Source organism: Littorina saxatilis, linkage group LG8 (genome assembly GCF_037325665.1).
Source record: "Littorina saxatilis isolate snail1 linkage group LG8, US_GU_Lsax_2.0, whole genome shotgun sequence".
Classification (NCBI taxonomy): domain Eukaryota; kingdom Metazoa; phylum Mollusca; class Gastropoda; order Littorinimorpha; family Littorinidae; genus Littorina; species Littorina saxatilis.
The window spans coordinates 43689134-43707600 of record NC_090252.1 but is presented as its reverse complement, the minus strand read 5'-3'; the positions used below and the strand labels follow the sequence as shown (position 1 = coordinate 43707600).

Below are 18467 nucleotides of genomic sequence, written 5' to 3'. Positions count from 1 at the left end.
AGTAACACAAACTCAATCACTCCGTCATACATACAAAACACACACTCATACGCACATAGACAGACGGACACACACACCTTTACAAACAAACACATACACACACACAAACATACACACAAACTCATGCACACACACACACACACACCCACAAACACATACACACACACACTCTCTCTGTCTCTTACACACACACACACACACACACACGAGTACACATGACAAACAGTGACAATAACACATGTGCACAAAATGAACACACACACACACCGCGCGAGAGAGAAAGACTACAGGGAGGCATGACGTCATGATGCATTAACTGACGTCAAACACCTATGGATAAAGCTCGCATAAGAAGATTACGTCTCGGTCAAAAGTGTTTGACGTCAATTAATGCATCATGACGTCATCCATAGACTCGGAAATGTTAAAGTTTCTATCACACACACACACACGCACGCACAGACAGACAAAAGTTAGCATCGCATAGGCTACACTTACGTGAGCCAAAAAAACACACTCTCTGTCAGTGAAAGGGGGTAACTTTCGCAGCAGCTTGAGGGACTTTGCCGTTGGAGTGTGACACTACAGCTTGAATGAACATTTAGTCAATCTGTCGGCCTGATAAATACTAATTAACAATAAAACTGAAATACAGGGATCAGACATCCTCAAGGCTAGAAGTAAATGTGTTACCGCTTGGTTACCTCAAATGGCCGAAACCGAAAGACTAAGAATAGATCGGCCTCGCTGGTCTACGCAAAGCATGCGAACACAGGACCTATTTATCATAATTTGTATTTAAGCTTTTTATTTTAAATTTTTGTTTAAAACATTTTAAGACTGCAGGGATTGTTAAATCGTCCGCCCGATCGCTGGGGGCGAGTAAAAATACTGCAGAGCTAGTAAAAACCACCTGGCAGCTCGCCCGGCCGACCAGTCACAGTATCACTAACAATCTGGTTAAATGGGTTAAAATGCAAAACTTTTAGTTGTAGTTGCATGTACTGTCGCGTATTCAAGCCATATAAAAACTGCAGATGCAGGAACTTCTGTCATCTGCAAAATCACTGCCCTGTTCAATAGTGAAACGAAAATGAAGCTACTGTGCGTGTCACCGCTATTTTAATTGTGTACAGAAATCTGACACTCATAATTTGTTGTGTGGTACAGTAAAACCTGTCTCTAACGGACACCCTTGGGGAATGGTAATAGTGTCCCTATTAGACAGGTGTCCCTTCTTCACAGGTGGAGGGGCCGGGGCAATATTTTACAAAGAGCACGTAAAATGAACAAGACACTTTTTGTCAGTCCTGTAGTATGTATTTATTGGATTGAACATGAGACTCACTGAAAATGTGAGTAAACAAATGATACATGTAGCAAACAACAACAACAACAACAATCCCCCCCCCCCCCACCTACCCCGTTCCCTACACACACTGTGCATTCAAACTTACGCAAGTCGGACGTCACAAAGCTACAAATAGCTGACTCTTCATCAGTCATTCAACGGGAAATTCCGCAGTGTGTCTCGACCAAATTGGGTCAGCTCTTGTTTCATTCAGTTTTTCTAGTCTCAGCATAAATGCATGGAACAGAAATTTAGCTGTGTTAACTATTGTTTCCTTCGAACGATTGCTTACAAAGAGAGAGAGATCGAGAGAGAGATTAGTAGGAGGGGGGAGTGGTAAATGATAAATGGTTGCACTGATGATTTTCTTACGCTGTATAAGTGGTCCACTGACAGGCAGATTCTTCGATCTTGCAGTACAAAACCACTCCCATACCACGTTGTTCAGGTCTTCATATTGCGTTTTCCGACGTTTCACAGTTTTTTGGTCGATTCGCGCACCTGACTCCCACTCCTTCATCACGTCTTCTTTTTCCGATTTGATCCTCGCGATCTGTGTTTTACCACATCCCATCTCCTTCGCCACATCTCGGCATGATTGGCCGCTATCTAGTTTTTTCAAGGCAGCGACACGCTGCTCTAAAGTCAACGCTTTTCTTTTTCCTGCTGGAGATTCCATTTTCAAACACAGTAGTCTACTGTTGCTTTTGGTTGTGACTGTATCCACAATGCGGAAAAGCGAAAGTGAGCGAAGCGAAAGTGAGTGAGCGAAAGTGGGTCTCCATCTAAACAAGCCACTGATTGGTCAGAAAAGGGACAGGACAACCAATCAACAACCATTTGTGCTACGGCTACGGCTGCCGAGCACTGACTGCATAACAGTCGAGTTTTCGAAGTTGCGTTTTTATGTACGTTGTGTCCGTTTGTGACAGTGTTTACACTTCCTACGGTCCGAAAAATCGTGTCCGCGTCCGTAAGTGGCAGGTGTCCGCCCGTTAAAGGTTAGTTATTGTTGAAATCGTGTTCGTGCCATGATAAACTGTCCGTATGTAGCAGGTGGCCGTTACAACAAGGGTCCGCTAGACTCAGGTTTTACTGTATGTACCAGGCCAGCGACAGTTCTGGCAGGCTAGTGACTTTTTTTAAGCTACTCCCCCGCCTGGCGAGTTAAAATTTTAAGATTTGACCATCCCTGGACTGAGACTTAACAACTGACATATAATTATTTTTTTGATTCATGAAGTGATACTGATCCTGTAATAGAGAATATCATTAATTTGTTTGATATGTCATTGAAATTTCAATTTTATTAAGAATTTTTAACAGTTGTGAATGAGCCAAACTAATAAGAGTAATATGGTTCGACCAAAATTGTAATTAATTTGATCGGAGTGGCTCGGAAACCGGTGAGCCGGTTACAGGGCCCCCAGGCTCAAGAACCGGCAGTCACCGGTATCTAAAAATATAGTCATTCCTAGTTTTACCGTAGCTGACAGATAGTCCTCCACAGCTCAGGTGGTAGCAAACTCTGCTAATGTTTGTTAGGCCAAATACGACATATTAATATGTTTTTGGAATCAGTAAATGATGAAGAATAAGATGAAATTATTGTTTGATCGATTTAAAAAAAAAATGTAATTACAATGTTCAGATTTTTAATTACCAAACTCATTAATTAATTTTTAAGCCTCCAAGGTGAAATGCAATACCAAAGTCTTGCCTTTGTCGAATATAGCTTAACTAAAATTTCAATCAATTTAGTTAAAAAATGAGGGCATGACAGTGCTGCCTCAACTTTCACAAAAAGCCGGATATGACGTCATCAAATACAATTATCATAAAAAAGAAAAAATGGTCTGAGGACATTATACTCAGGATATCTCATGTGAAGTTTCATAATAATCGGTCTAGTAGTTTTCTCGGAAACGGTCTACACATACACACGCACGACATACACCACGACCCTCGTCCATGTTAAAACATTTAGTCGTAACTTGACTAAATGTAAAAAGCAAAAGACTCATTTCTTTGAACTGAACTTTTGAAGAATGACCCATAACTTTGACAAATAAGGTAGCTTGTGGAGGGTGCCGACTCCCCGGACCTCCAGCCATGGCCTTATTTGATTGAAAAATGAGGTTGTCGCAGTGTCAGTTGAACTTTTTCTAAAAGCCTGATAATGATATGATGACATCAAAGAAAAAATGTAGGGACAAATTCACATGCTAAGTTTCATGCAGACCTATCCAGCATCTTTCTGGGAATCACTCTACACACACACCATCAGCCATGTCTCGATTTCCAGTCTACTGGAAAACATTTAGTCACAACTGGACTACAAATCCAATGTATTTAAAACATTAGGCTCGACATGACCTTAATTGGCTTAAAAACTATTGCAATGGCATACAATTAAAACAAAACAAGTCACTACCTGTCAAGTCGGTTTTGTGACGAATTTGGATAATGAAAATGCTAGAATGTTTATAGACCGCGATACCAAAGCCGATTGTTAAATGCTAGCCCCCCACCCCCACCTTTCCAGGAACACAGAATGTCGTTGTCAGAAGATTTGGACCTGAGCGAACGACGAAGAAGAAGAAAGAAGAAGATTTGGACAGAGCTCGGATAAGCCTGCATACAGAACTCTGGAAGTCGGTACACTTTGTTACCACATCAAGAATGACGATTTGGTACGGCCATCAACATCGAACACTGAAGACGAACAAAAACCAGTCGGCCTATGCAGTGTACTTCTTGATCAGTTGATGGATCTAGGCTCGAGTCTATTTTACACGTCACATGACATGCGCGAGTGAAAGCAAAAGTGACACTCACTTTCCACAGTGGATTTGCGATGCACAGAAGTTCTTCGTTTGTTCCTACACGCAAGCCTTGTGCCCTCCATGATGGTTTGTGTTTCTGAGCCCAAAGCCAGAAACCATTCAACTGGTTCTTATTCTTCTTCGGTGGCATGTTGGTCTATGGAGACTATGGTCTATGACTCGTAGCGGGAATTGCCTTTTCTTTGGTTAGACTAAAAGTAGGAGTGGGATAGGAACGAAACTAGTATGGGTTCGGATATCTGCGTCACCGATCGCTCAGTTGGTACTGGGGCCACATTCTACTGGAAAACCTTTCAGAAAAAAACACCTAAAACAACAAACTCTTGACTGCCTAAAGTACGTATAACGTATATTTTGTAGGCAACACCGAAACTCAACCGATACTGCAGCCAGATACCGTAGAAAGGGAGACAACAGCTGCAAATCGTCTTTTGACTTGCAGCAATTTGATTGCCTCCCATGAAAACCATGCAATTTCTCAGATTGTGGTTGATGACTTTTGGCATGCATGTTATTATTTTCATTTTCAAATGTAAGTTTTAGACCATCGAGGGATAATCAATGAAAAAAAAAGGAAACAAAATATTTAAATCGATTAATATATAATTGAATAAATAAACAAATGAAGAAACACAATAAACAAGGAACCTGACACTGACTTGCCCTGTGAATTAAAACGTATAATCTAGCTCTTCCATCTCGACCGAGTCATTTGCACATGTATAATTATGACTCGACATTGGGGTAGGGACTAAAGCAAAAAACAAAAAAAACTGTTTACGGTAACATAGGCAAAAAAAAAAAATAGGGTCGGTAGGTCGGGATTTTTTTTTCTCTCCCCAAAACCATAATTTATTTTTAAGTTATTTTGCCAAAAAACAAAGACTTTTTTTTTTCCAAATGCCAAAAAAAAGTCTTGGGTCGCACGAAAAAAAAAGGGTCGGTCGGGATACCGTAAACAGACTATTTTGTTTGTTTGGCCTAATGGGGCGCGTGTTAGACTGATGGGGCTCTAGGTCTCGCCTAAAGCGTAATTCATATTTTAATGTGGTGTCCGAGAAGCATCCCCCCCCCCCCCCCGCATACCTTACGGTCATGTACCATGGTCATTTGCTATTTAAAGGTGCAGTCCTGCAGTCCTTCACTGGGCGGGGACGTAGCTCAGTTGGTAGCGCGCTGGCTTTGTAGCCGGTTGGTCGCTATCAGCGTGGGTTCGATCCCCACGTTCGGCGAGAGATTTATTTCTCGGAGTCAACTTTGTGCAGACTCTCTTCGGTGTCCGAACACCCCCGTGTGCACACATGCGCACGAAAAAGATCCCACGTTCACAGTGAAAGTCTCAGGGCTTGGAAAACACGAAGACACGCATGCATCATCTTTCGTCTCCGATTATCATGATCGTATTTCGATACTTTGACGAGATAAACCCAATGCTGGTGTGTCGAAGAAGACAGCCACAGCGGCCTTGTTCGAGTATCACACCATATCTTCAACGTATTACCAATACCTGTCCCAATTATAGACCAGTTGGTCTAAGAGGACGTTAAACCCTAATAGTCAGTCACCACTCCCCCCCCCCCCCCCCCCCTGCCTCCATCCCCATTGTTACGTACAGTACCCGTGGTCCTTCCTGCGTCAAGTTATCGGTCCAGGGATTATTAATTTTATGTTTATTTATTATGTTCTGAGACGTTACACCGTTTTCACCCCGCCACTCAGAGCGCTTTGCTCCAAATCACTGCGTCCGAGACAACGCGAAGGCAACGACGATCAGATCTAATCACACAAACATCGATTGGTGATCCATACCAGCTAATCATCATCTTTACCTGGGCGGGATCAAACAGCAGACGATTCCACAGCGGCATGGCAGGTTCTTTTCCAGACGATAAGAGTGCCAACTGTTGAAGTAATCTTGCCGGCTTTCGGGTCTTTTTTTTCTCCAGGAAGCCGACACTGTAAACTCTCGTCGCCATAACCCCGGCCTCGGCGTCGTCGATTATTGACCTTTTCTCCAATTGTTTTGGCGGCAGATTCCGAACTGCGTTTTTACCACGTGTCCTTGTAACAGGCGGGAGTGACTGGCACACAGATATAATAGAATATCTATATACTGTATATATACGACTTGTGTGTGTGTGTGTGTGTGTGTGTGTGTCTGTGTGTTCGCGATGCACGGCCAAGGTTCTCGATGGATCTGTTTCAAATTTGGTGGCCATATTCAGGTACACCCCGGACACAACCTATATATATATATATCTCTCTGTGGGCTGGCATGGTTAGTCAGTGTCATTTTGAACTCAAAGCCATGACGTTCCCTACACAAGGCTTTGATAACGAACGGATAAGGGGCGTAACTCCTTAGTCATATTATTATTATTATTATTATTATTGTGATCATTTTTATGCGCCTAATCTAGATATAGCCCTAGGCGCTTACATATTAATTTCTGCCGTTTGAAATGGAATTTTTTTACAGACAGACAGACAAACAGACATTTTTTACACACAATATATAACGCATTCACATCGGCCAGTAAAGCTCAGTAGTCTATTAGGCGAGCATTCACCTTTCACGGCCTTTATTCCAAGTCAAACGGGTATTTGGTGGACATTTTTATCTATGCCTATACAATTTTGCCAGGAAAGACCCTTTTGTCAATCGTGGGATCTTTAACGTGCACACCCCAATGCAGTGTACCTCTCGTGCGTTTCGATTCATTCAAAGATGCAAAGATTTTCGTTGTTGATACAAAGGGACTTGACGCTCACTTTCTGCACGCTGAGAACGCCACTTCCTACAGTGACGCTGAGAACGTTGAAAAATACCATCAAAATATTAATTCTGCCCTACAGCGTTTTAGTTGGTCCATGATGGGTCCAACCATTTGTTTTCCTAATTTATGTCAAGCCTCTGATGCCAAGAAATTGAGTGAAGCCGACCCGCTTTGAATTTTCAACTGTAATATGACTAAGGAGTTACGCCCCTTATCCGTTCGTTATTCCAGCGTCGCGGACGACGCTGGTATCTGTGGTTGGGAAGAACGTGCCTGTGGAGAATTAGTCTCCAAGCCAAAGCGCGCTGACTCTCCAAGCCAAAACAATTTCAAAGCTGAAAAAAAATGTACAATTTACGCGAAACGATTAAACACAGCTTTCGGGTGTTTTTTTATATTTTAGTCAAGTTTTGATTAAATATTTTAACATCGAGGGGGAATCGAAACGAGGGTCGTGGTGTATGTGCGTGCGTGTGTGTGTGTGTGTGTGTGTGTGTGTGTGTAGAGCGATTCACTGGACCGATCTTTATGAAATTTGACATGAGAGTTCCTGGGTATGAAATCCCTGAACGATTTTTTCATTTTTTTGATAAATGTCTTTAATGACGTCATATCCGGCTTTTCGTTAAAGTTGAGGCGGCACTTTCACGCCCTCATTTTTCAACCAAATTGGTTGAAATTTTGGTCAAGTAATCTTCGACGAAGCCCGGGGTTCGGTATTGCATTTCAGCTTGGTGGCTTAAAAATTAATTAATGACTTTGGTCATTAAAAATCTGAAAATTGTAAAAAAAAATAAAAATTTATAAAACGATCCAAATTTACCTTTATCTTATTTTCCATCATTTGCTGATTCCAAAAACATAGAAATATGTTATATTTGGATTAAAAACAAGCTCTGAAAATTAAATATATAAAAATTATTATCAAATTTTTTTTTTCGAAATCAATTTAAAAACACTTTCATCTTATTCCTTGTCGGTTCCTGATTCCAAAAATATATAGATATGATATGTTTGGATTAAAAACACGCTCAGAAAGTTAAAACGAAGAGAGGTACAGAAAAGCGTGCTATCCTTCTCAGCGCAACGAATACCCCGCTCTTCTTGTCAATTCCACGGGCACTGCCTTTGCCACGGGCGGTGGAGTGACGATGCTACGAGTATACGGTCTTGCTGCGTTGCGTTGCGTTCAGTTTCATTCTGTGAGTTCGACAGCTACTTGACTAAATATTGTATTTTCGCCTTACGCGACTTGTTTTAATCTAAGATGTACATAAATATACCACTCCGACCATAAGGAAAAGAAACAAGTCGCGTAAGGCGAAAATACAATATTTAGTCAAGTAGCTGTCGAACTCACAGAATGAAACTGAACGCAATGCCATTTTACTCGTAGCATCGTCAGGCCACCGCTCATGGCAAAGGCAGTGAAATTGACAAGAAGAGCGGGGTAGTAGTTGCGCTAAGAAGGATAGCACGCTTTTCTGTACCTCTCTTTGTTTTAACTTTCTGAGCGTGTTTTTAATCCAAACATATCATATCTATATGTTTTTGGAATCAGGAACCGACAAGGAATAAGATGAAAGTGTTTTTAAATTGATTTGGACAATTTAATTTTGATAATAATTTTTATATATTTAATTTTCAGAGCTTGTTTTTAATCCGAATATAACATATTTATATGTTTTTGGAATCAGCAAATGATGGAGAATAAGATAAACGTAAATTTGGATCGTTTTATAATTTTTTTTTTTTTTTTACAATTTTCAGATTTTTAATGACCAAAGTCATAAATTAATTTTTAAGCCACCAAGCTGAAATGCAATACCGAACCCCGGGCTTCGTCGAAAATTACTTGACCAAAATTTGAACCAATTTGGTTGAAAAATGAGGGCGTGACAGTGCCGCCTCAACTTTCACGAAAAGCCGGATATGACGTCATCAAAGACATTTATCAAAAAAAATGAAAAAAACGTTCGGGGATTTCATACCCAGGAACTCTCATGTCAAATTTCATAAAGATCGGTCCAGTAGTTTAGTCTGAATCGCTCTACACACACACACACACACACACACACACACACACACACACACACACACACGCACGCACACACGCACGCACATACACCACGACCCTCGTTTCGATTCCCCCTCGATGTTAAAATATTTAGTCAAAACTTGACTAAATATAAAAAAGACACACACAAAAAAAAAGACCGAGAGGAGCCGAGTCAATCCGAGACCAACCGAGAGGACGTGTTTCGCGCCGTTTCGACGTCGTTTGTTCAGATGCGGCCGGTTGGATCAGTTGCGGTCATACAGGGGCGCCTTGCACAAGAAAAGATCTTCAACAATCCCGATCATCATCATGGTACAATAATGTTTTGTGCGCCCCCATGTATGTGTTCTGTGCTAATAATGCACGGTTGTGAAATGTCCGTACACATTTTGTGGCACTATGTAATTGTTAGTGCATCCTCCTGCGGATGCTTCGTGCTAAACGAAATGCACTTCCATTAAAATATTGTACGCTCATGTCAGTAATATATTTTCAATTGTTTCTCTGTCAATTTCAAGTGTTTGTTTCCAATTACTTCAGTATCTCCCTGTTGCAATTCCAGGTGATTCATTATGCATGTGCCAATTTGAGGTGTTTAATTCTGATTCCTGTATTTACAGTGTAAAATTAAAACTATTGTTTTCAAACATTCCTATGACACCTGGTAATGGTTCTGTGGTTTTGTTTTTAATTTGTATTTTGCTTTTCTGCAATAAATATTTGAAATGGATCTGAGGCCGACTTACTACTTTTAGCACTCTTTTTCACCACATTCCCACGTACAGATATTGCAATATCAACTCTTCCTTTCTACCTGTTTCAAACAAGCTCTATTTTTTAATTAAAAAGTTTTTACTAAATGTCTTAACATAGAGGGGGGAATCGAGACGAGGGTCTTGGTGTATGTGCGTGTGTGTGTGTGTGTGTGTGTGTGTGGGTGTGTGTGTGTGTGTGTGTGTGTGTGTGTGTGTGTGTCTGTCTGTCTGTCTGTGTGTGTAGAACGATTCAGACTAAACTACTGGACCGATCTTTATGAAATTTGACATGAGACTTCCTGGGAATGATATTCCAGGACGGTTTTTTTTTTTTTTTTTTTTTTTATAAACGTCTTTTATGACGTCATATCCGGCTTTTTTTGTACAAGTTGAGGCTGCACTGTCACACCCTCATTTTTCAATCAAATTGATTGAAATTTTGGCCAAGCAATCTTCGACGAAGGCCGGACTTCCGTATTGCATTTCAGTTTGGTGGCTTAAAAATTAATGACTTTGGTCATTAAAAATCTGAAAATTGTAAAAAAAATAAATAAATTATAAAACGATCCAAATTTACGTTCATCTTATTCTTCATCCTTTTCTGATTCCAAAAACATATAAATATGTTATATTTGGATTAAAAACAAGCTCTGAAAATTAAAAATATAAAAATTATGGTAAAAGGTAAAGGTATTCCCATAACCATCTGGTCGTAGGGGAGAGAGATGTTAGAGATCTCCACTTTTCTGGGGGCCAGCTTTTTATGAGGGCGGTGCCCATCTCCTCTCCCTCGCTGCCTTTGCCTTCCCCGGCCCTGAATAGGGTCAGGTACCCATTTCCAGCTGGGTGGACTGGAGAGCGCTCGGAAAAATCGGGTATTTGTATTTGTCCCCGAGTGGGGGACGAACCACGACCTCCAGCGTGAGAGGCAAGCGCTCTAACCACTGCGCCACTAAAAATTATGATCAAAATTAAATTTCCGAAATCGTTTTAAAAACTATTTCATCTTATTCCTTGTCGGTTCCTGATTCCAAAAACATATAGATATGATATGTTTGGATTAAAAACACGCTCAGAAAGTTAAAACGAAGAGAGGTACAGTAAAGCGTGCTATGAAGCACAGCGCAACCGTTACCGCGCCAAACAGGCTCGTCACTTTCACTGCCTTTTGCACTAGCGGCGGACTACGTTCAGTTTCATTCTGTGAGTTCCACAGCTTGACTAAATGTAGTAATTTCGCCTTACGCGACTTGTTTTTTCTTGTGGCTGTTTGATCAATTCATAGCAAGCATTGACTGAAATAAACAATTTATATATCCAGCACAACATGCAATTCATTGACTTTTGACCCTAACCTTTTAACACTTCCCAAAATAAATCTTTGGTGGACATTGCATCGACGCTGTTCATTTTGAATGAACATTTTTCTTGTCAAAGCCTTGTGTAGGGAACGTCATGGCTTTGAGTTCAAAATGAGTCAGTGTCGGTTAACCCAGTCTTCCTGAGCACGTGACTGTGCATCTGTCATTCAGTGTTTGGGTCGTTTTGTCCAAGACAAAATCAAATGCGAATGACCCAAGTAAAAAAAACAATTTTTCTGCGAATCCACGTGAAAAGCGTTCGGCTGTACAAGATTTTTAATCAGTGGCTTTCGCAAGCGACACAAAATCGTTGCACCCCCGGTATAGGGGTGTGTATAGGATTCGGTCGATGTGTTTGTTTGTTTGTTTGTTTGTGTATTTGTGTTCGCATATAGATCTCAAGAATGAACGGACCGATCGTCACCAAACTTGGTGAACAGGTTCTATACATTCCTGAGACGGTCCTTACAAAAATTGGGACCAGTCAAACACACGGTTAGGGAGTTATTGGTGGATTAAGATTCTACAAGGACTTATAGAGGGACATATTAATGGTCAATGGGAAATAACCTTCTACTCAGTTGGTGGCATGGCAGTGAGAATGGTTATTTCCCTTTGACCAACGGGGGTGTTTTTCCTACCTCGGAGGAATTTCTTGTTTCCATTGTTTTCTCGTGCTCTGATTTGGTAATAGCTTCCATGATTATAGAACATTTTGCTACTCTCCCCACCCCCCACCCCTCTCTCTCTCTCTCAGTGAGGGATGTGTGTGTGTGTGCGTGCGTGTGTGTGTGTGTGTGTGTGCGTGCGTGCGTTCGTGCGTGCGTGCGTGTGTGTGTGCATAGGTGTGTACGTGCGTGTTTGTGTGTGTGTGTGTGTCTGATCACGTGCGTATTCTTTTTACATTAAAAGTCAAATTTTGACTAAATGTTTTAACATAGACGGGGAATCGAAACGAGGGAGTTGGTGGTGTATATGTATATATATATATGTGTTTGTGTGTGCGTGTGTGTGTGTATGTGCGTAGAGCGATTCAGAAAAAACTACTTGATACCGTCTCTGGGTCTGCACATAGAGTTGAGCCGTGTCCGTCCCGACCCGGATTCGAACCCGCGACCCTAGGAACACAAGTCCAGAGCTCTACCACTAGAGCTACCCGGGCCCCCAGAGTTTAGCATGCCACACGCATGTCACAAAATGGTTCCCAGCTCTGGGGAATAACCCACCTACACAGTTCAGCATGCCAATGCGTTTTTCAGAGTTTCATTTACCAGTGCGCCCTGCGCCATTGGCGCATCAAATCTGAACATGTCCCATCACTATTCCCTTCAGTGCGTCAAAGGGCGCATTGAGATTACGTACCACTGCGCCACCAAATGTACACTTTCTATAGATAACACGACGTAGCGGCTAATTCTCAGATGGCACCATAATGCACCATTTTGCATATTTGGTGAAAAAAGCCTCATACAGGTCTCGTATGCGCGTCTTGCCTTCGACTATGTCCCATCGGCATTTGGCTGAGGGGGACAAATGTCCCATTGCCTTTTTCTCCCAGGCTAAACCCTGGCGTTATTGTTGGACAAGATAAGTGAACAAAACGGACAGACGGGCGCCATAGCCCAGTGAATAAGACGCCGGCCTCCCATGAGGTAGGTTGAGTGTTCGAACCCCGGTGTAGGTTCCGGTCCGGTCCCCCCTCTGAAGTAGTCCCCCGGGGGACCAATTCGTGGCAAAAACTGCTCTATAATGGTCCCCCCTTAGACATCCAGCCTCGTTTTTCTTGTTACAATGTTAGTAATGTTACCAGCAATTTCAGAGAAAAGAAAGGAAAAAATCAGAGACTGGTTTCATTTCTTCTTATCAGTATTTATTTATTATTCATTTCAAGTATTTCATGTGATTTTTCTTTTGAACGGCATTATAAATCAGATCTATTTTATTTTCTGCAAAATATAGTCAAACAAAGAGATTGCTGTCTGTGCACTACATAATACCGGACGAAGATATAGATTGAAAATGGCTTGAATGCCTAAGACAAGTCGCGTAAGGCGAAAATACAATATTTAGTCAAGTAGCTGTCGAACTCACAGAATGAAACTGAACGCAATGCCATTTTTCAGCAAGACCGTATACTCGTAGCATCGTCAGTCCACCGCTCATGGCAAAGGCAGTGAAATTGACAAGAAGAGCGGGGTAGTAGTTGCGCTAAGAAGGATAGCACGCTTTTCTGTACCTCTCTTTTTTTTAACTTTCTGAGCGTGTTTTTAATCCAAACATATCATATCTATATGTTTTTGGAATCAGGAACCGACAAGGAATAAGATGAAAGTGTTTTTAAATTGATTTGGACAATTTAATTTTGATAATAATTTTTATATATTTAATTTTCAGAGCTTGTTTTTAATCCAAATATAACATATTTATATGTTTTTGGAATCAGAAAATGATGGAGAATAAGATGAACGTAAATTTGGATCGTTTTATAAAATTTTTTTTTTTTTTACAATTTTCAGATTTTTAATGACCAAAGTCATAAATTAATTTTTAAGCCACCAAGCTGAAATGCAATACCGAAGTCCGGGCTTCGTCGAAGATTACTTGACCAAAATGTCAACCAATTTGGTTGAAAAATGAGGGCGTGACAGTGCCGCCTCAACTTTCACGAAAAGCCGGATATGACGTCATCAAAGACATTTATCAAAAAAATGAAAAAAACGTTTGGGGATTTCATACCCAGGAACTCTCATGTCAAATTTCATAAAGATCGGTCCAGTAGTTTAGTCTGAATCGCTCTACACACACACACAGACAGACAGACAGACAGACACACGCACATACACCACGACCCTCGTTTCGATTCCCCCTCGATGTTAAAATATTTAGTCAAAACTTGACTAAATATAAAAAACGAGGCTGGATGTCTAAGGGGGGACCATTATAGAGCAGTTTTTGCCACGAATTGGTCCCCCGGGGGACTACTTCAGAGGGGGGACCGGACCGGATCCTACACCGGCCGCGCTTGGTGGGTTAAGGGTGGAGATGTCTGTGTAGGTCAACTTATCTGTGTTCACGCAAGTACAAGACAAGGTGCGCACGGAAAAGATCCTGCATTGCCTGTCAGGGTTCGGGTGGGTTATATCGAAACACGGAAATACCGAGCATGCTTCCCCCGAAAGCGACGTATGGCTGCCTGAATGGTGGGGTATAAACCGGGTCATACCCATAAAAACCAACTCGTGCAAATACACAGGAGTGAACGTGGGAGTTTCAGCTCATGAATGAAGAAGAAGTAGAAGATATGGTGAGAGTTTAGCGTGCAACCCCTCCCTTTCATACACTGCACTCTAAACAGAAGTCTTGTCAAACAATCGAAACAGGTCCAAATCTTGACATTATTTTAATCTGTGACCTTGCCAAAAAAATCATAAAGATATGAAAAAGGAAATAGTATTCATAAAATCAGATAAAAAACACACCAAAGATACATCAAAAACACACAAAAAGCCGCCTAATAAGATGCGCACTTTCGTCGAGAGTCTGTTCTATTTACGGCTTCGTATTTAATGTGTGGACTTGGAAGACAAAGATGGCATTAAAACAATTTATGAATGTGAAATGTCTGCTGAAATTTGCTCAAGAAATACACCAGCTCTCAGTTCGAGGGTTTAGAGACATCCGGCAAACAGGGTCATATATATACAAAGAGGTAATATATTATCATACAAGTTGTAAATATCCAGCGGAGGTGATACAGACTACAATATATGTGGGTGACCTAAATTCTATGCAAGTCGTACATTGGGGATCAGCTCGTTACTCCCCCGTATCGCTACTCCCCCGGCTCGATACTCCCCCGGCTCGTTACTCCCCCGGCTCGTTACTCCCCCGTATCGCTACTCCCCCGGCTCGTTACTCCCCCGTATCGGAAAATGACTGGATAACCCTGTGATAGTAAGTTGGCATGAAATATTGTTCCCCCCCCCCCCCCCCCCCCCATGTCCAGCTGTTTTGTTTGTTTCTTTGTTTGTTTATCCAGACAATTTCTCCGGAAAAAACAATATTTCATGCTAACTTACTATCACAGGGTTATCCAGTCATTTTCGGAGTAACGAGCCGGGGGAGTAGCGATATGGGGGAGTAACGAGCCGGGGAATAACGAGTCGGGGGAGTATCGAGCCGGGAGAGTAGCGATACGGGGGAGTAACGAGCTGAGCATCTCGTTACTCCCCCATATCTCTTCTGCTTAAAATATTGTATACTTTTTTTTTCAAAGATGTACTGTACACGAATGTACAGGCAGATCTGACAGTTGTAAGTTCTTTAAACATGCTCTCTCTCTCTCTCTCTCTCTCTCTCTCTCTCTCTCTCTCTCTCTCTCTCTCTCTCTCTCTCTCTCTCTCTTGAAAATTCAATTAAGTAATAACTGCATTACTTAAGTGTAATAAAAAGGCACGGGGGAGTAACGTGCCGGGGGAGTAACGAGCCGGGGGAGTAACGAGCCGGGGGAGTAGCGATACGGGGGAGTAACGAGCCGGGGGAGTAACGATACGGGGGAGTAACGAGATGCTCCCGTACATTGCAGGTGGAAGCGTAACAAGAACCTGAAACGTTCCATTGATCAGCGCAATTATATATAGGGCAGCCCTGAAAGTCCAAAGAATGGTCCACTAGCCTTTGGCTAGTGCTTCTGAAAATGTACTAGCCAGAGAGCAAATTTTACCAGCCAAACCAAAAAGATTGTTTCAGCAACTTTACTCGCATTTGGAGAGAAGATGACATTTCTACACGCCAGTTACACGTTTCTACTCGCCATGGCGAGTAAAAGACTCGCCACTTTCATGCGTGTAGGGTGCTTACAAGATGTACTTCGGCTGTACTTTGTTCCATACTTAGCGCCGAGATTTGTCAATATCACGCACTTTGAAGTACATAATTAGGCCACAAAAAAAAAATAGGTCTGTTTACGGTAACCCGACCGACCCTAGTTTTTAGGCCCGATCCTAATCTTTTTTTTTGGATCGTCTGAAAAAAAAAAACCCGCATCCAAAATAGAGCTGTTTGCGCTCAAACAGCAGACGACAGAAGGGAGGTAAGCTCAAAGTACTGTTTATAGTTATGTTGGGCAAAAACAGGGATTGATGAGAAGAAATGAACTGTGAAACATCATAGAGAGGGGAGAAAAAAAGAAGAAAAAAAAAGCCGACCTACCGACCCTATTTTTTCACCCTATGTTACCGTAAACAGACCTTTTTTTTGTTTTTGTTGCCTTATGACATCTTGAAGTTTACTTGGGCGTGATCTGGATTTGTTGTTGTTGCAAGATTGCTTCAAATGGTGCAAAAATTGTAACAATAGAGAAATGAATAAAAAAAATATAAAATGAAGTAAATGTAAGCTAAAAGAAAACACACAAACAAACAAATAAAGAGATACATTAATGTTTATTTCCGTTATTGTATAACATTTCAAAATACAGTGAGTCTTTGATAACACACATTCTCACGTTTTGGATAGGATGTGTTCAATTTTCGTTTGTGTGGATATTTTGTTGTCATAATAATTATGTTATGTAATGTCAATTTGTTTTCCTTCGATGTAATGTCGTGTAGACAAGTCCGAATAGCTTAATCATCCTTTGAGCAATGGTTCAGGCAAAGGTAAATCAGAAGAAAAAAAAACCTCACACACCCCCTACCCACCAATCACAAAGGAATCCACCCGGGGTAGAAATAGTCCCTGCCATCGGGGTGGAAGCCTTTAGCGATGTGCGTCCCGTTGACAAGAAAGTTCTTCATGTAGACAACAGTCCGAGCTCTGGTCAGATACCCGACCCACCACGAGTAGGTCCCGAAACTCACCACCCTGTGCGCCATCGAGGACAGCGTCAACATGTCAACAGCCGCCGACCGCGGCGCCAAACAGTGCACTTGAGACACGCTGGACAGTTTCTGCTGGCACCATTCCGGGCTGTCACTGCCCACCACGAACACCGCATCGGGGTACAGAGCTTTGAAAAAGGCCATGGACCGGTTGACGAAGGCTTGGGACACTAAAGGGTAGCCTAGTTTCTTGTTACGTTCCGCGGTCAAGTCGCCGCGACGAAGATGCATAGCGACGAGCGTGGAAGAGTTGTACTTGCGCCTGAGGTCGTTGACGATTCGAGAAGATTCGTTGCGAATGGCGTCAGAGAAGGTGAGGGCTTGTCGGATTTCGGCCTGGTGGTCGTCGAAGTATCTGTAAGACTGAAGATAGAGGCCGACCTTGAAGTCTTTGGAGGGGTCAAGCTTGGTCAAACTTTCCTCCCACTTGCAGCACGTCTTTTCCCCGACGCTCGCTGCCTTGTCGCAGCGCGCGTGAAGTTGGGTGTAGTTGACGGAAGGATCGCCAAAGTGCTTCAGCACTGAGGGAAGGTGCACGCTGCCGATGAAGACTGGTGTTCGGTGCAAGGTCAAGGCTAGCCCTAGAGTGCTGGCGTACTGGAAGAGTTCGTTGCCGAGTCGACCCGTGAATCTCACGCAAAGAAGCTTCTTGGACGTATCCGTTGTATTCGATGACGGCGTAGACGATGTCGATGAAACGACATTCCGGTTAGAGGAGGAGTTCTTTTCAGACTCCAGGGTCTGTTCCGAAACTTTAGTCACTTTCTGTGAACGAGGCTTAGATATTTCCCGTGTTTTCAAAATGAGGCTGGAATTTTCCACTGTCACGTTTCCGGTTCCATTCAGTTTCAAACTCGACAATTTTGCGACAGACGATCCTTCAGAAGAGACGTTATCCCCCAATGAAAACCCTACAGAAATTGATTTTAACCTATTTTTAGCAACTTCTTCCCTGGTCGAAGTTCCCTTGGAATTCTCAGATAATTTCGACATGCGGACGTTTCCCGACGCATGTTCAAACGTGGGCCTGCCCTGGTGAACATTCAACAATTTTTCTGATTGTCGCACACTTGTGCCATTTACAAACAAAAGTTGTCGCCCTTCTTTCGCCCCGTGTCGCGAATCGTCTGGGCCTGAATCAGCTGTGTTTTCGTGGACGAGAGGATTTTGCTCTCTTTGTATGGAGGACTGTAGGTCAGCAGGCCGGGAATGGAGGTGCCAGACACCGAATACCAAGATCGTTCCGCATCCATAGAGGAACAGTTCTGCAACACAGCCAAAGAGGAACATTGTAAATTTTAAGGAGCTTATTGTCCGTCAGGTCTTAATTGCCTATATTGGACATGAATTGGTTTATACGATTCGAGTTTTACGCCCTCACGGCTTTTGGATGTATGCGTGTTTAGGTGGTATCAGCCACCTGCACTTATGGTAGA

General features: G+C 42.2%; 2 protein-coding genes across 4 annotated transcripts in view; both read right to left on the bottom strand.

Annotated features, from left to right (window-relative positions):
* LOC138973666 (uncharacterized) overlaps window positions 1-4381 on the bottom strand; it is a 42501-nt gene extending 38120 nt beyond the window's left edge. Inside the window, exon 1 of one of the 2 annotated variants that reach the window (XM_070346397.1) lies at window positions 4190-4381. In XM_070346397.1, coding sequence (XP_070202498.1) covers window positions 4190-4327 — 138 coding nt within the window. In that variant the 5' untranslated portion in view covers window positions 4328-4381. Of the gene's footprint in view, window positions 1-4023; window positions 4113-4189 lie in introns of those variants that run through there. The other variant, XM_070346398.1, reaches the window with a different exon arrangement.
* Window positions 4382-15649: 11268 nt separating this feature from the next.
* Window positions 15650-18467, bottom strand: part of LOC138973615 (galactoside alpha-(1,2)-fucosyltransferase 2-like) — a 30177-nt gene continuing 27359 nt past the window's right edge. For both annotated transcript variants that reach the window (XM_070346333.1, XM_070346334.1), the window contains exon 2: window positions 15650-18296. In XM_070346333.1, coding sequence (XP_070202434.1) covers window positions 16855-18296 — 1442 coding nt within the window. In that variant the 3' untranslated portion in view covers window positions 15650-16854. The remainder of the gene's footprint in view (window positions 18297-18467) is intronic.